Source organism: Coffea arabica, chromosome 7e (genome assembly GCF_036785885.1).
Source record: "Coffea arabica cultivar ET-39 chromosome 7e, Coffea Arabica ET-39 HiFi, whole genome shotgun sequence".
Taxonomy (NCBI): Eukaryota; Viridiplantae; Streptophyta; class Magnoliopsida; order Gentianales; family Rubiaceae; genus Coffea; species Coffea arabica.
Genome location: NC_092323.1, coordinates 13102767 through 13125479, shown reverse-complemented (window position 1 = coordinate 13125479; position 22713 = coordinate 13102767). Strand labels below are relative to the sequence as shown.

General features: G+C 34.1%; 2 protein-coding genes across 2 annotated transcripts; both read left to right on the top strand.

Moving 5' to 3' along the window:
• Positions 1-4652: 4652 nt before the first annotated feature.
• Positions 4653-6928, top strand: LOC113701775 (7-deoxyloganetin glucosyltransferase). The gene is made up of 2 exons (XM_027222558.2): positions 4653-5241; positions 5921-6928. The coding sequence occupies exons 1-2, from the start codon at positions 4668-4670 to the stop codon at positions 6859-6861; spliced, it is 1515 nt and encodes a 504-aa protein (XP_027078359.2). The 5' UTR covers positions 4653-4667; the 3' UTR covers positions 6862-6928.
• Positions 6929-17412: 10484 nt separating this feature from the next.
• Positions 17413-19865, top strand: LOC113702376 (7-deoxyloganetin glucosyltransferase-like). The gene is made up of 2 exons (XM_027223557.2): positions 17413-17976; positions 18658-19865. Exons 1-2 carry the CDS (start codon positions 17448-17450, stop codon positions 19596-19598), a joined length of 1470 nt encoding a protein of 489 aa, XP_027079358.2. The 5' UTR covers positions 17413-17447; the 3' UTR covers positions 19599-19865.
• The last annotated feature ends 2848 nt before the right edge of the window (positions 19866-22713 follow it).

Here is a 22713-nt window from a genome sequence, read left to right as displayed (position 1 = left end):
CCAATCAAGTTCGTGCACGTGAACCATGTTTTCAGTTTATGACTCTTCTAATAATTTGGTGGTGACTTAACCAACATATAGAGCTGCATGGCTAATAAACTTTTACAAGTTGATTATCTAAGAACTGGACAATCATCTTTGGAAGTTGATTCTTACCCACCACCAAAAAAAAAAAAAAAAAAAAAAATCTTTGCAACTTGACAGCGTAGTAACTTTTTGTGTAATCACCGGAGTTAGTCCAATAGCTAGAGGAAAGCTCTTAGAGTCTCCTCCATTATCAGGTTCAAAATTCAAATTCTATATTTGACATTTGGGGGTGTGAAAAGGAATGAAAAGGTGTAAAAAAAAAAAAACTTCTTTATGTTCATTTTTTAATCAATAATATCTATATTATTCTATTCTATTTTACGGGGGGAAAGAGAACCCAATAGCATTATATAAGAGGCTAGAAGAAAGACAGACTTATATCATTAATCTAGTTATGCACAGAAGGAAGCGAAAAAGCGGACAGATATTTAAATATTTATCGTTGATAGATTAAATTGAGTTTTCAAATCGAAATATGTTTGGTTCACATGCTCCGAGGAACCATATATATTGACTGACCTATAACTATGGACTAATTTTGCTCATTTGCAAAATGATTGTCCAAAAATCTAGTGACCCCAAATATTGAACCTATGACAGTATAGCTTCTTTTTTCAGCGGTTTTTTTTTTTTTTTTGGCTTTTTGCTAAGCAATAAGAATAGCTTTTTGAATTATGAATATGGAAGTACCTTGTCTACAGGCATGCGGACCACAAGAAAGGGACTTTCTGGGATTTTTATTTTTTAAAATAGGAATTCATATGCTTATGAGATGGATCATGGGTGAACCAAGTTTACAACACACCTTCTCCCTTTTCTAGTTCAAAAAGACTCCAAAGGTGCACTATAGTACACATTACTCTGGAGAAGGGCTCTCTCCATCTTTCACATGGTTCTGTGGGGCTCTCTCTTAATGTAAATTGCTGCAGGATAAAGATGGACGTTGGCACTAAAAAAATCTTGAATGTTGATATCAATTTAAATGTAATGTTTCATCCATTGAAGATCCAAACTTCAAAACAATGTGAGCTTTGAAGCGAAAAAAAAGGTTGTAGGAATCAAGAAATCACCAAAGTACTTTTCATAATTATCTCCAACATTTCATTGTAATTTGACTAAAGTTTCAAAAGAACAAACCATTAACGTCTAATATGAACATTCTTGATCGTAATTCTATTCATCTGCTACAAATTAATGTTCCTCTAATGCATTGAAAGGAAGAGAGAGCTTTAAGCGAATAATTAAATTATGGTGCGTTAGAGATTTTTTTTTAATTTCTGATTTTTTTCTGGGAATAAACTTCTCGCATCCAGGTACATTGGCTTCACTGGTCAAGAAGGAATGGGAACCCACACAAAGGGTGCGACAAGTACTAAAAAGTTGTTAGGCTACAACTAGGGCTGCAAACGAATCGAGCCGCTCGATTCAAGCTCGAGTCGAGCTCGAGCTGACTCGAGTCGAAATCGAGCTCGAACTCGAACTCAAAATATTAAGCTCGTTAGCTCGCGAGTTCGAGTATATATATATATAATATTTTTTATTTTTTTTATTTTAAGTATATATATATATATATATTTTTTTTTATTTTAATAGTAAAATTACATATATATCCTTAATATTTTTATTATTTATTAAAAAAATATTATTTTTTTTTTATTTTTTTCGAGCTCGAGTTCGAGCTTGGTAAAATTTAGTCGAGACTCGGCTCGATTAGCCCAAGGCTCGACTCGACTCGGCTCATTTGCAGCCCTAGCTACAACTCAGCATATTGGCACTAAAACCCAAAATCTTTGATTTTGAGGCCTGAACTTCCATTATTTTCTCCATGAGGTCAAGTCTGGATAGCTGGCATTTATGGAGAAAACTGTATCCACGTATGATACGATAATATCTTTGATATTTTTTTTTTTCACGCTCCCATCCCTCTTCACACATTTTCTATCATCAGCTATTAAGTACATGATTTAAACCCTGAGTCTGACAGTGAAGAGATATTCCCAATGGCCTGAGAGATATCTCTGATCTTATTTACTGAAAACTTCATATATATATATGCAATTGACTTGTAAATTAATTGCTAGATTTAATTATCAAAGTTGGTATTAACTGCATAAATAAAAACTTAAAAAAATTAAGAAAGAGTTGGAAGTACCTATTGGGCTTAAACATATTCATATTTCAGTCGATGATTGACATCCCATGCATCATACATCATAATTCTGTTACCAAGCAATCTACAACAGGAAAAAGAACAAAAAAAAAATTTAGTACCTAACATCACGCCTGACATCATTAAGCGATCAGAAATAAACGAAATTATTGGTGTCAATTATAAAGTTGAAGTAGCATGTCCAATTTTTTGGTTCAATCTAGTCGTGAATCTTGAGTTTCTACCTTTTTTTTTTTTTTTTTTTTGAATACTTTACAAACTTCTGGTTGTGATATCAAGCAATGATTATTGATCTTTTGTACTGAAGTTCACTCTAAGACTTGATTGACGAGCAATTTAAATTGTTCCGCTATTAAATTATAAGCCATGCCATACTACTATCACACACATGTAATTTATATGATTGGCAACAATCCTTTCTGCCTCCGTCCATCAAATGGTAGGCTACAAAATTTAGGGCACACATCGCATTACCACTATATTAGGATAAGAGAGATGATTTCAAGATGCATTCAAGCATCACTTTCTCCAAACGGTTTAATCTGCTCTAGCATAATCTGGGATTAGGTAAGCGTGTTGTTGTATTGTGTATGATTCAATCTGATTATTGTGTTTGTTTAAATTTATTACATATAACTACATTATAATGTTGTATCGAATGAAAATGAAATATTTTAATCTTCATAATCATTTTTTCTGCGAGTACAATAACGTAATGTGATTGTACACCAAATACTATAATAAGTATAACAATCGGATCAAATCATGCGGCTATTCCACATAATTTGTATGCAAAAGAGTCTAGCAAATTAATTTCTAAGAGTTTGATCGTTGACTGCCTTTACAATAACGAAATTAATTTGGCATATTCGTAGGAATAGTCAGGTCTATTCAGGATGAGACATATTCATTCATAGACGGAATCACAAAATTTATATAGAGCGGATGAGTTTTAACATGTTTAAATTGATGCATATACCTATAATATTTTCAAATTTTTGAGGGGACAAAAATTTTAATTTGTAAAGAATCTATTGAAAATTTTTAAATTTCTAAGGGTGGAAAACCTAATTCTGGAGGGTTAGATTGGAAGGGTCTGCACTTCTGCCGGCTCTAAGAAGCTTGCCATTATTGGCAGCAAAAGTTGGTGGGCTTGTCGGGCGATAGTGACTCCAAGGCTTCAGTTTCTTTGTTGGGAGTAATTACTCTAGTTATTTAATGGCTTGATTGAACAGCCAAAAACACATGAATCACGACTTGATATTGCACAATTTTGTACTTGATTTCTTGCTTATCTGAATTATAAAGCTGTAACCCTTCACTTGTATTACATTTTCCGCCATTATACTTGTGTCATTTTGTTCTGTCGTAAAACAAAAGGTATTATGACCTAATGGCTTCTTGAGAATATATTTCCAGTACCAAAATCTTAATCATAACAAGTTCAACTCCAAAAGATTCTTAAAATTGGTTTGTTATATATTAAAATTTTTAATTTGGTCCTACAATTGTACCCTGTAAATTTTCTAGAGTTTCCAATTGTCCCTTTCCAATGCCCCTCTAAGTCTCATTCATCCAGCCTGTAACGAGAAATATTGAGACCGACAGCAGTACATTGCTACTAGTGGTTGAAGTAGCTCCACATATTATGTCTGTACATGTCGGTTCTAATATCATTGCTCACATCTATAGTCGAACATTTGCAGCAGGAAAATGGGCCAATATCTTTGTTTTCCTCTAATTGAATGATCTTTTATCAAATAGTTCTTTTTATGGGGGTAATTTCATGTATATCCTTACCCTATTGCTAGAAATCTCACACTTCACTCTTGTCACCCTATTGCTAGAAAAAAAAAATCAAAACACCCTTTTCTCAATCAAAGAAAAATTTCCTAACAAAACTCATAACTCGATTTCTTCCTGCCATAATATAAGGGGCATCCAATAAAATTTCTAGCATCTGACATACAATTTAGTTGGAATCGCATTTTCAATCCAAAAAAAAAAAAAAAGAAACTGTGTGAATAAAATATACTCCCTTCGTCCCACTTTGATAGTCCTGTTTTCCTTTTTCGTCTGTCCCAAATTGTAGTCCACTTTCCAATTGAAAAATATAGTTGTATTTTAATTTTTCTAAAATGCCCTTATTCAATGTAAGTTGTTGTTACTATAAACCTACCCCATTTAATGAGAGTTAATTCTTTTTTTACCATCAATTCAAGTTTCCATATAGTTGTACTCTATTTAATGTGAGGGTATTTTAGAAAAATAGCAATTTAAATTTAATTTTTCAACAAAGTTAACTACTTTTTCTTAAACTGTGTGAAAAAAGAAATAGGACGATCCAAGTAGGACGGAGGGAGTACAAAACTAATAGGAGACAGTTCATCACCAGCATTAAATATCCACCATGCATATTAAAGAGGACTTCAACTGCAAACTGATCAAAGAGCAAATGGCAATGGGGAAAGCAGTGAGGAAGCCTCATGCTGTTTGCATCCCACATCCATCTCAAAGTCATATTGGCGCAATGCTAAAGTTGGCCAAACTTCTCCACCATAAAGGCTTTTACATAACATTTGTTCACACAGAATATAACTACAAACGTTTGCTGAAATCAAGGGGTCCCAAGTCGCTGGATGGTTCACCAGATTTCAAGTTTGAGACCATCCCAGATGGCCTCCCACCTGCTGAAAATGATGATGTTACCCAAGATCTTTCCCAGCTTTTTCTTTCAATTGCAAAAAATTTCTACCGCCCATTTGTTGATCTGATTAGAAGGCTCAACAATAAGGCTTCGGTGGATGATGAATTTCCTCCTGTAACTTGTATAATTTCTGATGCTGTTATGTCCACATTCACAGTTGAGGCAGCTGAAGAACTAGGAATCCCAGATGTACTGTTTTGGACCATGAGTGCATTAACCGTCATGTGTTGCTCGCAATTTCCTCAACTTCGTGAACGAGGGTATACACCACTCAAAGGTACAAAAAAGAATTTTGTTTTTTTTTCCTCTATACAAAAATAACATAACAACCTTGCAATGAGAAAATTGGATAAAGGTAATATTTTAGCAGTAATTCAGATAGTATATATGATGACTGACTCAATAGAAAAATATCCTATGAACCATAGAATGATTGGACTCAGAAATGGAGCAGCTTCATGACTAATGCAAATACTGCACGTGTAATTTGAAATCCAAAGGGGCTCAAAAAAAGGATAAGTTACCTTTTACCTCCATATAATTTGGTATTTTACCACATTACCCCTATATGGTTCAAAGCATCAAATCATAGGAGGGTAAAAGATAATTTACCCTCCAAAAGATTATACAGACTGAGCAAAATTTGCTCACATAAAGTTTAGCACTCAATTCTCATGCACTTCAAATTATAGTTATTATATTTTACAGCACATCAGATTATTTGGCACTGTTTTCTCATTAATAATTTTCTCTTCTTGAACCGAGACAAACTCAAGAATCAAAACGGTGGTAAATGTATATAGGGCAATCAGAGCATCTTACTTTATCCTGTTTTGGCCAATATTGTATTTTATTTTTCATCCTTTGCCATATTAAGACATCAATTTTAGGTATTGAATGTTTCTTGTTTCAATTGTATGTAATGTACAGCTTTTTTTTATATATTTAATTTACAGATGCAAGTTGCTTTACCAATGGGTACATGGAAAATACCATTGATTGGATTCCTGGAATTAGTAGTGTCCGATTAAAAGACATCCCAACCGTAATCTGGACTACTGATCCCAAGGATGAGTTTGTGGATTATTTAGTTAAGCTCATACCATGGACTTTGAAGGGTGCTGCTGTCATTCTGAACACTTTTGAGCAGCTAGAACACGGTATTTTGGAGCAATTTTCTTCCATGATGGATCATGTATACACTCTTGGACCAATTCACTTGCTTCTCAAAGAGGTGCAAAAGGATGACCATTCCACAGAAGCAATCCAATCAAATCTATGGAAAGAAGATGACAGTTGCATCGAATGGCTGAATTCCAAGAAAGCAGGCTCAGTCGCTTATGTTAACTTTGGTAGCATTACAGTCATGACTGAAAATCAGTTGGTTGAGTTTGCAATGGGACTTGCCAATAGCATGCAGTACTTTCTTTGGATAATCAGGCCTGATCTTGTCAATGGAGGGCCAATCGATCTCCCGCCCGAATTCTTCCTTGCTTCTAAGGATAGAGGGATGTTAGCTACATGGTGTAATCAAGAACTCGTTCTTAGTCATCCATCAGTTGGTGCATTTTTAACACACTGTGGATGGAATTCTGTTCTTGAAAGCTTGTCAGCTGGAGTACCTATGATTTGCTGGCCGTTTTTTGCAGATCAACAGACTAATTGCTTGAGTTGTTGCTCTTACTGGGATGTTGGCGTGGAGATAGACAATAATGTGAACAGAAAAGAGGTGGAGAATGTGGTAAGAGACTTAATGGAGGGAGAAAAGGGCAAGGAAATCAAGAAGAAGACATTGGAGTGGAAGAACAAAGCTGAAGAAGCAATAAAACATGGTGGATCTTCCTACTTGAATCTGGATAAGATGATTGAAGAAGTGCTTCTGGCCCCTAAAATTTAAGTTATTTACTTAAACCATCTTTTCCATTTCATCTATTCAAGGGATTATCAGTGTTTGTCGTTGATCAGTGTTTTTCCATTTCATCTTTTCCATGCATCCGTATTTAAATTTTGGAAAATTACGTATAAGTACAACGGGATTGAAAGAAATAAAAGATTTAATTTCGCATTTAATATCTGTAAGTCTGCCTCAACCATATTCTGCATCATATCCTCATTAATTTCAATGCTTTTCCCCGTCCATAAATGCAGTAGTACGTTTAATCAAATATAACTTCATCATGAGAAGCAGTGTAAATTGTCGGTGCATTGTTATATTTTTTTCATATCTAATGTCGAAAATCTACTTTGGGCACCATTTTGATTGAAGGAAAGGAAGAGGAAGGAAAGGAAAGGATACCGGTGGAAGAGAAAAGAAAGGACAGTAGAGGAAGATGATTTTCGTCCATCTTGTTTGGCTAAAATATGGAAGGAAAAAAAAAAAAGAAATACTGAATTTTGTTTAGATTGAGGAAGAAAAAAAAAAGGAAAGGAAAAGATCAACTGTTACTGAATTGAAAAAAAAAAAGGTTATTATTACTTTACCCTTTTAACGTTCGGTGTTACTATCAATTCCCCTCTTAACGTTATCTTTTAATCACTTTACCCCCAAAACTAACGGTCAAACTTAACGGAGTTTGTTAATTAAAGTGAAAAGATATGTTTAACCCTTAAAATTATTATCACTTTACCCCCCATAAAATATAGTCTCATTATCAATTTACCCCCTAGAGTTATTTTTAAGCAATTTATCCTACCATTAAACCAACTTAGCAAGTTAAAAAACTTTAGAAGAAAATATCTTCCTCTTTGCATAATAAAAATAATAAAAAATTTAGAGTGACTCTTCTCCTTTTAGTATCAAGAAAAAAAGTCAAAGTATTAATTTCTTTCATCTTGGCAATCTTATTAATATTGAAAAAAAATAGAAAGATGGAGAGGGGGAGGGGAAGAGAGAGAACTCAATTCTTTTTTTTAAAAATTACAAATAAGAAATAATTAAATACTTTTATTATTTTAAAATTATTTTACTTTTTTGTTTACAACCAAATTCCAATTCTAATCCCGACAACCTTAAAGTAATACAATAATTCTAGGCTTTTCTTTATTTCCTTTTTTTTGTAAAATCTAATTTTTTGTCTCCTTTTTTCCTATCTCTTTTTCTTTTCCTAGTATTAATAAGTGTGAAAAAAAGAAAGTTGAGAAAGTTTATTTTTATGTTTTCCGATCTCTTAAAGTAAAAAAAAAAGAAAGAATAGCCATTACAACTTTTTTATTTTTAATTATATATAAAAAAAGGGTAAATATATTTAAAATTTTTTGACCATACTAGTTAGATTAATGATGAGGTAAAATACCTAGAAAATACTGTTAAGAACTAAAGTGATTGTATCACTATAATCCAATCGAATAAAGTGATAATAACAATATAGTAATGCTATAAAATAAAAGGGTATTTTTGTCAAAAATTTCTTAACATGTTGAGTTGAATTACTTATGGGAGTAAAGTGACTAAAAGATAACGTTATGTGGTAAATTGAAAGTAGTGATATAGTTAGGGGGGATAAAGTGATAATAACCCTTTAAAAAATGTAAATTATTTCAATTAATTTAATTTCACTTCCCTCCGTTTTCATCCATTTGACGGCAAAACTCATAATTCAATAAAATAACTAGACCCTATCCATCCCTTTCCCTCTTTATCCTTCCCTTTCCCTCCTCAAAAAATCAATCCAAACAACAAAAATCAAATCCCTCTAATTCCTTTTCTTTCATTTTCCTCCCATTCCTTCAACACAAACGGTGCCTTACTCTTATCCTATAGAGAAAGGAAGCCCAATTAAACTTGTTACTAAATTCTAATATGGGCAAAATCATACAATTATGCACAATACATAACTATCTTCTACTGTTTATAAAAGGCTCACAGTTATCAAAATAGGATGGAGGGAGTGAAACCGAGCTCGGGATCGCCTAGGATGTTTGTTCTGGTCTTGTCCTGGTCATTTTTTCTCCTGTCTTTTGTTTCTACATGAATATAATTCTGGGAGTATTAAACATGTTAGTTTGCTGTGCTAGTGGGATAGTTCATGAAGGGTAATGTTTTGTTGGTTCTTGGCTACAGATGATGGACTTAGCTTGCATTTCAGCCGATTCATACAAGAGATTAAATGCTCGGAATGGTAAAAACCATCCAAGCAACAATAACAGACAATGGATTTTTTCCTATTTTCTTCCTTGACTACAAATATAATCATTCAATGGTTGGGGTTCTCATTATAACCTTCAGTTTATCTTAGAAGAAGATTCCTTATTACCGAATATATATTACTACTCTTGGCAATTGTGATCAACTTTAATTGTAAGAGTTTTTGTTAATGCCTGTGTTACTTGTACCCAGATTAATACTTGCAATGACCTTCACTTCCCCCCGAGGAAGCCTTAAAAACTGAAGATGTGAATGTTAGTCTGGACTAGCTGGTAATATATTGCATACTTTCTCCTGGATGGTTTGACAGAATTCTTGAAGTTTTGTAACAAGAAAATTACTTATCTCCTTTTTTTTTGTGCAGGTTTATTGAATTCTAAGATGCAATTCTTACCGTCCATTTAAAGACTTGCCACTGGCTATTATTTTTATGCTCCTGTTGATGAATATGGTACGTAGACTGCATTAGCTCCTAAACTTATGTCCAGGTTGTTATTCTTTTATTAAGCTTGCAGTTTCCACGTCATCCTATGCTGATGTAACGTTTTCTATCGTGATGCCCCTTGGAGACTGTCAAGAGGTTTGATTTGCTTTTGTTCGCTTGCATTCGTCACTCTGTTATAAATTGAGTTCAACCTTTATTCTTACTTTCATTTCTGCATTACAGGCTCATGTTTGAAACCAAAATCTGGTGGTTGTGCATTTGATTTGATAGGGAATGTTTTAGCAAAATGAAAATTTGATCTGATAGGGAACACTAGGAAGTGAACCGGGAGCTTTGACTTCGGTATTAATACTGCATGTTTACAGGTATGAGTGCATGAGTGGCCATGACATGTGATTTGGCTTCAATTCTTTGAGTCATTAGAACAATATGATAGTCTTAAAATAATGATATAGGACTTAACTACTTGTTCCCATGGAGATGCTTGAGACGGTTGAAATTAATGCTTTGATAATGCAATGCAGAATTGATTTGTTTTACTAACAATAAATGTTTTTGTTTTGTTGCAGGAGATTAGAGACATTGTATTGACCTGTTGGAATCAATCATTTGGAATGACAAATGCATGTTTTTTCTTGGATTATATCGAAAATTGTTATAACGTGGTATAATCATATTGAAATGTAATGACTTATGCAAAATTGGTTGAAATTAGAAATTAGGAACTATTTGTACCTTTTAGAATTGATTATGATGATGAATATGAAATTTTAATTTGAAAATTTGCGGCGATAATTTCCATTTAAATGGTGAGCGGATTGTTTCCATTTAAATGGTGAATTGAATTACATACAGGAATGGGCAAGGTATTCAAAGCATGAAAAATAATTCAAAAAAATAATTAAAAATGGTAAAACACTACCGTGCATCTATCATCTTGAAAGAGACCTTTTGCAGTGCAAAATTTTGTGCTGCATGAACTTTTTGTGACGCAAATTTTTGTGCCTCGTGCACATTTGTGGCACAAATATGTGTCGTAAATACTTGTGGCGCTTCGCAAAATACTGCTGTTTTCTTTTGTAACGGCTACTTTTGAGCCACAAAGGACTTGTGTCGCAAAAGTGTTGCAAATACTTTTTTGCGGCGCTTTTTGGACTTTTTGCGGCCCATTTTTGGCGTCATAACAAGCCAAATTTCTTGTAGTGATATTACATATTAGATTGCAGAAGAGTTCTCTCCAACTTTCACATGATTCAGTTGGGTTCTCTCTTAATGTAAATTATTGCAAAATTAAGATGATTGCTGGCGCTAAAAGGATTTTCAATATTGGTATCCGTTTAAATGTGACTATTCATCCATAGAAGATCCAAACTTGAAAACAATGTAAGCTTTGAAGCAAAACAAGGTTGATACTTATGGAAATCAAGAAATCACCAAAGTACTTCTCACAATTATTTCCGATATCAAAAGAACAAACCATAAACGTCCAATATGAACACCCTCGGTCATAATTCTATTCATCCGCTACAAATTAATGTTCCTCTAATAAATTGAAGGGAAGCGACAGTTTTAAGTGACTAATCAAATTAGGGGGCTCGATCCCTCTCACTTACACTTAAAAAGAATTATGGAAAATTAGATATTTTGGTTTAGGGAAAATTATTCAAACATCTCTCGCATTTCGCCAAATAGATTTTTCGTTATGTACTTTTAAAAAGTTAATTATGTGTCCCTTACAAATTTAAGTTAGCAAATTTTAGTCCCAACTTAAATTTTCAATCATTTTAGTCCCAACCTAAATTTTCAATCATTTTTAAACCTGAAATCACTACGTGATCAACTTGTAGTCATTCTTTATATATAAAATGGTTAGATCCCACTTTTTTAGTGGCAAAATGAATATGAATTATGTCAAATCTCACTTTTTTAGAAGAAACAATGAATATGGTTTGGGTTATGTCCTACATTTTTAGAAGAAAAATGACTATGGGTAGGGCTATTTGTTTAGCTATAAATGGGATTTAACTTTTTTGCCCCTATAAAAATGAGTATGTATAGGTCAGGTGATGGATTCAGGATACAAAGCAATTGAAAGCCTAGGTTGAAACTAAATTTTATCGATTTGATTTTGTAAGTAATCTAAAATTACTATTTTAAAAGTGAATGACGAAAAAATTGATTTGATAAAATGTGAGAGACATTTTAAATAATTTTCTCTTTGTTTTAAATTCTCATTTGTTTCTGGTAATAAATTTCAAGCATCCAGATATATCGGCTCCACTAGCCAAGAAGGAATGGGTACTAATACTAACACCACAAGCCCCCAAAAAAAGGTGTGACTAGTACTAAAAAGTGGGCGAGGGGTCAGTTCGGTTGGGGTTTGGTATAATTATACTTTTTACATTATTTGGAGTATAATTACATTATATTATTATATTTAGAATAAAAATAGTGTACATGAATAAAATATTTAACATATATTCACTACAACATTATAATATATTTGTACACAAAATTTAAACATGTACAACCACTAGACGGAATCACAAAGCACAATTGCACTGAGTTTTTGTTCCTAAAAAGTTGTTAGGTTACAACTAAGCATGGTGGCACTATAACCCAAGATCTTTAATTTTTAGGCCTCCAGTTCTATTATTTTCTCCATTAAGTGAAGTCTTGATAGCTAGTGTTTATCGAGAATACAGTATCCAAATATTTCTAATTCTTTTTTTTTTTTTATAGGTGAGAAGTTTTGAATTCAGGACCTCTTACCTATAATTCCTCCCATATTATCATTTAAATTTGAAAAATTTTTCAAATTGGTCCCTAACATTTACCAAAAACACTTTTTTAGTCCTTAACATATAAAATCAGTCAAAATGATCCTTCACATTTAAATTATGAGCCAATTTGGTCCTATTGCTCGTTTTTGCTCATTTCTCCGGCTAAAAATAGCATGCCCCTCTCACGTGGTCATATTTTTAGGGGCAAAACTGGAAACACATTTCATTACCGGTCGAAAGAAGCCATCTTTCCTTCATCTAATCACCTCACTAACCCATGAAATTGAAGAGGGAAAATACAATAGCAAGAAATTGGGAAGAAGAAGCTGACCTTTGAAGAGTAAAATGGATCCAAACGAGCGATGTCTTTGTGGAAAGGAACCCATCATTGTGACTTCTTGGAAACCTGCAATCAGATACTTACAAAATAGTTGTAATACTTGGGGAGGGGGGTAGGGTGAGGCATCTGAGTTTTTGTTGGTTGGGGGAAGGGGAAGAAGAGATAGAGAGAGGTAGTTACTCTTGGCGCTGGAGGGATTTGAGGATGGAAGCTTTGGAAGACTCGATCTCCCATCCATGTATCCGAAGTCCAACCCGCCCGTCCGGCAGCAACTCCGCTCCGGCTTCTTTCAATTCTTTCTGGTCTGCCTCCCACTCCATGCCCCCTACCTCACAAAACAAGCACCGTCACGATTTATGTCCAGTCTTGTTCCAGATTCTGCAACCCCCCTTCTGCTGGGTTGGCGACTGGAGCTGGTTTTCTACTTCCACAAGAATGGTTTCCGAACGGCGATGCTACCGCTTTTTGTGAAAGGTCAGAATCGTCATTGCATCTTGTTTGTGTCTGTGTGTGTGTGTGTGTGTGTGTACATGCCCTCTTAATTTTCTTCACGATTTTTTTGGCCAAACCTTCAATCTTTTCTCAATCACACCCTACAGGTTTGTCGTCGTCATCATCAGCAGTACATTTCCAAGTTATGCTTGTTAATTTGGGGATGCAATTAGGGTTTCTTCAAACTGTAATTTGAGGGCCAAAGGTGAAATGTGTATTTTGGTGGTGGTCCCCTATCCTTTTACCTTCAACCGGTAATGAAATGTATTTGCCGGTTTTGCCCCTAAAAATATGACTACATGAGGGGGACGTGCTATTTTTAGCCGGAGAAATGAGTAAAAACGAGCAATAGGACCAAATTGGCTCATAATTTAAATGTGAAGGATCATTTTGGCTGATTTTATATGTTAAGGACTAAAAAAGTGTTTTTGGTAAATGTTAGGGACCAATTTGGCAAATTTCCCTTTAAATTTTAATCCAATCCTTCCCCAATAATCTCTGTAATCTTATAGACTGCTAACTTCATATATATGCAATTGACTTGTAAATTAATTGCTAGATTTACTTATCGAAGTTGGTATTGTCTGATTAAATAAAACCCTCAAAAAGAGTAAGAGAGAGTTGTCAAAACCTGTTGCCTATCGGCCTTAAATATATTAATATTTTAGTCGATCATTGACATCCCATGCATGCATGATACATCATAATTCTATCACTAGGCAATTGTGAAAGGATATTATCTACAACAGATAAAAAAGAAAGAAAAAAAATGAGGTACGTACCTCACATCACACCTGACATAAACAAATGATTCTAATTAAACGAAAATGTTGGGGTCAATTATAATGTTTAAGTAACATGTCCAATTCTTTGGTTCAATTTAGTCGTGAATCTTGAGTTTCTACCTTTTTAAAAAAAAAAAAAAAAATCTTTACAAACTCTGGTTGTAAAGTCAAGTCGTGATTAATGATCTTTTGCACAAAAATTCACTTTAAGACTTGATTGACGAGCAATTTAACATGTTCCACTATTAAATTATAAGCCGTGGCATGCTATTATCGCACACATTTAGTTCGTATGATTGCCAACAATCCTTAAATTTTAGGCCAAAAATTTTAGAGCACATCGCATTACCTCAAGATGCATTTTCTCCAAAAAGGTTTAATTTGCGACCAAGGGCGGGTGCTACTGTGTTGTGTATGATTAGGTCCGATTATTATACATGTTTAATTGTTTGTGTACAATTATATTACAATATTGTATTAAATATGCATGAAGTATTTTATTCATGACAATTACTTTTTTTACAAGTACAATAACATGAAGTGATTGTACATCGGGTAATGCAACCGGATGGGATCACGCGGCCATTCTACATAATCTTCTGTGTGTGAAAGTGTCTAAGAGCTTGATCATTGATTGCCTTTTACAGTAACAAAAATTAATCTACTAAAAGCGTTCAACAGTTTGTGTTTTCTTCTAAGAGAAACAAGAAGATTATTGGAATCATAATTTCATCATCCAATCCCTCTACAACTCGTATGATTGGCAAATTCATAGGAATATTCGTGTCTGTTCATGATGAGACACATTCATTCACTCATCCATGATATTTCGGCACACACAACAATAAAAACGACGTTGTGATTCATTGTTTTGAAAATTCTCCATCACAAACATAGGAGAAATTTCAAAGAAAATGAGGAAAAAGAAAGAAAAAAAAAAAAAGAAAAACAGATGGTCAAACTCCCCATATTGAGTTATCTAGATGAGTTTATAAAAAAATAGATAAAAGATTTTTATCTTTGAAACCCATTGCACGTGGGTGGGGCAATATGGCCAAAGTAGTTGAATGGGAGGATCGTTGTGACCATAGACCTTAGTAAATTTACCCAAGGCAAAAATAATTTATTTGATATCATGGATGGCATTTTTTTTTTTTTGTCACTTATCATCATCTATATCTAGACCTACTTCTAATCCTAATCTAGCCTATACTAGGGGGGAGGGGGGTGACCCAACAGGGTCAGGAAACCGATGGTACCATCGGATCATACGGGTGCAAAGTATCCACATGAATTTTAAGCAAAGCCACATTAAGAGACAACTTTTTGATTGGAGGCAAGGATTGAACCCTTGACTTCTCACCCCACACTAAAGGCGGTGGCCAACTCCACTAAAGGGAGTTAAGGTGGATGACTAGTTACATAGGGACCATTTCATTTTTGTAAGCTAGTTCTAGTCTATTGCTCTTTTGTTGTGCTTATTTCGCTTTAGGGGTTGACTCATAGGTACAATTTTTGTAACTTCATGGTGTATTCACGCTTAGCCAACTCTTATTTCGAAGGCTACAATTTCTTATTTGCTGCAGTTTCTACTCCTACGAATTGTTTAGCACACTCTTTTTTGTTACTATAGGGCCTTGAAGTATAAGGAGATTTTACTCATTGGTGTCAATTAGGCGGATTGTAGACTTTTGCTGCTTTCCACGACCTTTAATTTGCCTTTTGCAAGACACCAATTGTCTAAGAGCTAGATCTTGTTTGAATTGTAAGTCTCGTAAAAAAAAAAAAATTTTAACACATTTCTTAGTTATATTTTTGTTTCACATACATTACATCTTTACTGTATATTTTTTTTATAAAACTTCCAAAAACCTAAAATTCAAACGAGCTCGTAGTTTGTTCAAACTGCCAGCTTCTATTTGTCCAGCTGCAGTACAAGGCGAAATGTCATCAAACAACTTTAAAGAATTAGAGACAAAAGACAACCATCCATCATGAAGGGCCTTTTCCATCATAATTAGGGTAGCTTGGAGGGGTCTGCACTTCTGCTGGCTCTAAGATGCTTTTTATTATTGGCAGGAAGTTGGTGGGCTTATCGGGCGATAGGGATTCCAAAGGCTTGAGTTTCTTTTTGTTGGGCGTAATTACTATCGTTGTTCAATGGCTTGATTAAACAGCCAAGAACACATGAATCACGACTTGATATTGCACAATTTTTTTCTTGCTCATCTGTATTACAAAGATGTAACCCTTTACTTGTTTTACTTTTTCCGACATTATATTTGTGTCATGGCATTTTGCCATTATATTTATGTTATGTCATTACATTTGTGTCATATCATTTTGCCTTTTTATAAAAACAGAAAGTGTTATGTTGTAGGAGAATGTCTTTTTAATACGAAAAGGCGTAGAAAAAATCTTAATCGTAGCAGGAGAAACTTTTACCTACCGAGTTCAACTTCAAAAGATTCTTAAAATTGGTTTGTTATATGCTCCCTCCGTCCCACTTTGATAATTTTGTTTTCCTTTTTCGTCTGTTTCAAATTGTAATCCACATTTCAATCGAGAAATGTAGTTGTTTTTTAATTTCTCTAAAATACCCTTATTTAATGTAAGTTGTTATTACTATAAAGTACCTTATTTAATATAGATTGTTAGTATTGAATGTAGCCTACCCCATTTAATGCATTTAGATTTTTTAAAACATATTGATATATGAAAAGCCAAATTTATTTAATGTAAAGGTATTTTAGGAAAATAGCAATCTAAATTTGTTTTCCCAACAAAGTTAACTACTTTTTCTTAAACTGTGTGAAAAAAATTAGGACTATTAAAAGAGGACAGAGGGAGTATTAAATTTATAATTTTGTCCTACAATTGTATTCTGTAAAAATTCTGAAGTTTCCAATTGTCCCATTCCACTGCCCCTGTAAGTCATCTAACCACTCGAGAGAAATATTAAGACCGACAGTAGTGCATTGTTACGTAGAAACTATGTAGTATTAACATGATTACTTGCTACAAGTTGAAGTAGCTTCAGTATACAAGCCAATCGACATACTCCGCTCATAATATCTGTAAATTGTTGGGTCTAATATCATTGCTCATATCTATAATCGAACATTTGCAGCAGGAAAATGGGACAATATCTTTGTTTCCCTAATTGAATGATCTTTTATCAAGGAGTTCTTTTTATGGCGGTAATTTCATGTATATCATTTCCCTATTGCTAGAAATCAAAACATTTTCCTAATTAAACCCTATCTCGGTTTCTTCTTGCCATAATATAAGGGGGCCCCAAAAAATTTTCTAGCACTTGACATATAATTTAGTTGAAAAGGCATTTTCAACCAAAAAAAAAAGAAAAGAAAAGGAAAGAAAACCGACGAGAAACTCTGTACATAAATAGAAAAGTAATAAGAGACAGTACATGAGCATTATATATCTCCAAGCAAATTAAAGAGGACTTCAACTGCAAACTGATCAAAGAGCAAATGGCAATGGAGAAAGCAGTGAAGAAGCCTCATGCTGTTTGCATCCCATACCCATCTCAAAGTCATATTGGCGCAACGCTAAAGTTGGCCAAACTTCTCCACCATAAAGGCTTTTACATAACATTTGTTCACACAGAATATAACTACAAACGTTTGCTGAAATCAAGGGGTCCCAAGTCGCTGGATGGTTCACCAGATTTCAAGTTTGAGACCATCCCAGATGGCCTCCCACCTGCTGAAAATGATGATGTTACCCAAGATGTTTTCCAGCTTTTTCCTTCAATTGCAAAAAATTTCTACCGCCCATTTGTTGATCTGATTAGAAGGCTCAACAATAAGGCTTCGGTGGATGATGAATTTCCTCCTGTAACTTGTATAATTTCTGATGCTGTTATGTCCACATTCACAGTTGAGGCAGCTGAAGAACTAGGAATCCCAGATGTACTGTTTTGGACCATGAGTGCATTAACCGTCATGTGTTTCTCGCAATTTCCTCAACTTCGTGAACGAGGGTATACACCACTCAAAGGTACAAAAAAGAATTTTGTTTTTTTTTTCCTCTATACAAAAATAACATAACAACCTTGCAATGAGAAAATTGGATAAAGGTAATATTTTAGCAGTAATTCAGATAGTATATATAATGACTGACTCAATAGAAAAATATCCTATGAACCATAGAATGATTGGACTCAGAAATGGAGCAGCTTCATGACTAATGCAAATACTGCACGTGTAATTTGAAATCCAAAGGGGCTCAAAAAAAGGATAAGTTACCTTTTACCTCCCATATAATTTGATATTTTACCACATAACCCCTATATGGTTCAAAGCATCAAATCATAGGAGGGTAAAAGATAATTTACCCTTCAAAAGATTATACAGACTGAACAAACTTTGCTCACATAAAGTTTAGCACTCAATTCTCATGCACTTCAAATTATAGTTATTATATTTTACAGCACATCAAATTATTTGGCACTGTTTTCTCATTAATAATTTTCTCTTCTTGAACCGAGACAAACTCAAGAATCAAGACGGTGATTAATGTATATAGGGCAATCAGGGCATCTTACTTTATCCTGTTTTGGCCAATATTGTATTTTATTTTTCATCCTTTGCCATATTAAGATATCAATTTTAGGTATTGAATGTTTCTTGTTTCAATTGTATGTAATGTACAGCTTTTTTTTATATATTTAATTTACAGATGCAAGTTGCTTTACCAATGGGTACATGGAAAATACCATTGATTGGATTCCTGGAATTAGTAGTGTCCGATTAAAAGACATCCCAACCGTAATCTGGACTACTGATCCCAAGGATGAGTTTGTGGATTATTTAGTTAAGCTCATACCATGGACTTTGAAGGGTGCTGCTGTCATTCTGAACACTTTCGAGCCGCTAGAACACGGTATTTTGGAGCAATTTTCTCCCATGATGGATCATGTATACACTCTTGGACCAATTCACTTGCTTCTCAAAGAGGTGCAAAAGGATGACCATTCCACAGAAGCAATCCAATCAAATCTATGGAAAGAAGATGACAGTTGCATCGAATGGCTGAATTCCAAGAAGGCAGGCTCAGTCGCTTATGTTAACTTTGGTAGCGTTACAGTCATGACTGAAAATCAGTTGGTTGAGTTTGCAATGGGACTTGCCAATAGCATGCAGTACTTTCTTTGGATAATCAGGCCTGATCTTGTCAATGGAGGGCCAATCGATCTCCCGCCCGAATTCTTCCTTGCTTCTAAGGATAGAGGGATGTTAGCTACGTGGTGTAATCAAGAACTCGTTCTTAGTCATCCATCAGTTGGTGCATTTTTAACACACTGTGGATGGAATTCTGTTCTTGAAAGCTTGTCGGCTGGAGTACCTATGATTTGCTGGCCATTTTTTGCAGATCAACAGACTAATTGCTTGAGTTGTTGCTCTTACTGGGGTGTTGGCGTGGAGATAGATAGTAATGTGAACAGAAAAGAGGTGGAGAAGGTGGTAAGAGACTTAATGGAGGGAGAAAAGGGCAAGGAAATAAAGAAGAAGGCACTGGAGTGGAAGACCAAAGCTGAAGAAGCAGTAAAACCTGGTGGATCTTCATACTCGAATCTGGATAAGATAATTGGAGAAGTGCTTCTGTCCCCTGAAATTTGAATTTATGTACTTAAAGTTTCCTTTTCCATTTCATCTTTTCAAGGGAAGATCATCATCTGATTGACCATTTAGCACTATGATCATGCATTTGTATCTCAAAAATGAAATCGGATGAACCATCCAAAGAGTTGGGACCTCGCGATTTCAACAATCGTTTGTAGTTGTATTCTGTGTGAACAAATGTTTTGTGAAAGCCTTTGCGGTGGAAAAGTTTGGCCAACTTCAGCATTGCGCTAATATGGCTTTGAACTGGATATGGGTTGCAAATTGCGTGAGGCTTTTTGATTGGATTTTCCATGGCTAGTTACTCTCTTTGTGGTTAGAGATCCCAGATTTTGATTGAAGAATATAAATCCTGCATGAATCTCATTCATCATTGAGAGTCTTTTACATGTAGGTAATCAACTTTTATAGACATTTGATGATATTTTTCTTTCTTTAAAAATGACATGTAACAAATTATTAGGTTGCAAGTTAAATTTTGTTGAATACCATCCTCAAATATGACATTTAACTAAACTATTAATGCGAGAATACATTTGATGATTTTTTTTTTCTTTTTCGAGCAACAATGATTTTCATTGATAATAAGCAAAACGTTTATAATCAGGAACAGAACCAATCATGTACCTGAACTGCACATTTCAAAATGAACTAACACTACTCACAAAATTGTCCAGTATTCAGTTCCAACCAAGTATTAAATCCAATGTCTCTCTATGTTTAGAAATCTTTCCGCAGGACGTACAGCACAATGCGATGCAGATGTTCCACCGTAGCAGTCATAAATCTACCACAAGAGACTAGCCTAGACTGAAAAATACACGGGCAAGACCTCATATATTTCATTTCAGACAAGTTTCTTGGGTATAACTGAATTGGAAGATGGAGTAATAAAAATTTAAATATGTTATAACTAAGTTAGAATATAGTGTAACAAATTTTGAATTGACTATTTTACCTGGAAATGGAGTAAAATGGGATTTGCAAGGCCCTGGATTCGAAAACAACCTGCTTCTCCAGCCCTCCACAGCTCATAAACGGTAGCAGCAAAGACTAGCCTTTTTAAACTGATCGATATAGGAATTTGAAGTCTAGCCAAATATCACCATGTAGGCAGGTTAATCAAAAACTAAAGATAACAAAAGGGGATACACACTTATGTTCAAAGGTGCTAGTTCATTTATGGAAGCAACAAAAGTTGACAATGATGCGGATGTGCAGCACATAATAAGGTCGATGCTTTAAAAATTAAATATTCTTCATAATCATTTCCGGGTAATTGCACCTTATGTGAGTTTTATTGAAGTTCCGAACGAACAAACGTTATCCAACACCGAAATGATAGCACTAGCATTATCAGCATCCACATTCATCTACTACAAATCTTGATGTTCCCTTCAGCAGATTGAATGGAAGAGAGGATTTTAAGTGAATAATTGATTGTTAAGGGATTTCAACAAGAAATTAATCAGCATTCTTTTTGTGAAACAAGCATTGATTATAGCTTCCTGCATCTTTTAATATAAGGGCCAACAGTAGTTGGTTCAATTAATAAAGTATAAGTTGTAATATCTTTATATGTATAAGTTGCTAGTTAATTATAATATTTGAATAATAATTTGGATAAAAACTACTTAATATTGTTCTTATATTTTTTTTAATAGGTGGAGAGCTCAATTGGAAAGAAAATGGACCAATTTTGACAAAACAAATAGAGTAAATTAGCAATGGAGCAAAGACAGAGCAAGAAGCAAATGAGGGCTACTGGATTATATGGATCTGCGGGCAGATTCCATGTCTAGCGTTGAACATTGAAAGGATCTTTGGGGCGGACTTCATCAGTCCGGGTGGCAATTAAGTCAAGTTGTCGGTTGGCAGATTGGATTGAGACTCAAACATCCTGAGTGACACATCAACTTGAAAACGATCCGCAAAATTAAATGGATCAACCTTCCTGACCTGAATACGATCTGTTAATTTCGCAGGTTATCTGAACCAGACCTGAATAACTTATTTGCTTAATTTTTTTTCTTTCTTTGAGCTTCTCATCTTGATAGTATGGTGGACTTTTCTATAATGAAATTTCCATAAAAATATAGAAAATTTCAACCCAATCCTAGATTTCAAGATTGCTGCTTGTAGTACTTCTTTGGCTTTCTTTTTTGGTACAAATAGATCATAAATAAAAACAAAATGTGACGTTTTCACAAATAGAATCTATTTTTCACATAAAATTTATGGTTGTGTCATACTACTGATTGATAGCCTAGATTAGTTTTTAATTTACTTTATATCCCCAATTTATTTACTCCATTAAATTATAAAATTACACATTAAACAAGTCAAATGGGTCCTATGATTGACCTAATTTGGACCTATTTGCTTGGTGGATTATTCAGGTCTAACCTGATTTTGATCCAAACATGTGGAAAATAAACCATACCTACTAATTTCATGTTAAGCTCGAGTTATATTTTCGGATCGTATCGAGAATTTCCATTCCAATTCATCGGGAGATATGCTCAAACTCAATTTTTGGCAACTTTTAGAGACCTAATCGTATCATACTTAGGTCACAACTTTAAGAAACTATAAATATGAGTACTTTATGTCGTTTTTAGGGAAAAAAACACTTGTTTGAACATTAGTTCTAGGTTTTTCTTTGAAAATTCAAGAATCAAAGTTAGAAATCAAGGTTTGGAATTCAGAGTTACGTCAACTGTGAAAAACATGCTCTTTATTCTAAGTCTTGTATTTTTCAACATTGAATACTTGTTTATTCTTACAATTATAATGAACTAATTTTTATTTAGGATTAGGGTCTTGTGAAGAAGTTTTGATTATTTATTAAATTAAATTCTTAACTTTTACCTTGATTTATCTGTTTTAATTTAATTACATATTTGTGATTGGCCACCATAGACATGCTCAAAAGGTTTGTATTGAACTAAGAAGGGATATACAACCATACACTAAATAGATAAATATATTTAGCCTAATCACAAGAGTATATTGAGATTTGTATTACATAATTAAATCACCCAAACTAAATACTTGTAATCTCGAGAGAGACATGAGATCTGATTGGGCACAATTTAGATGGATCAAAAGA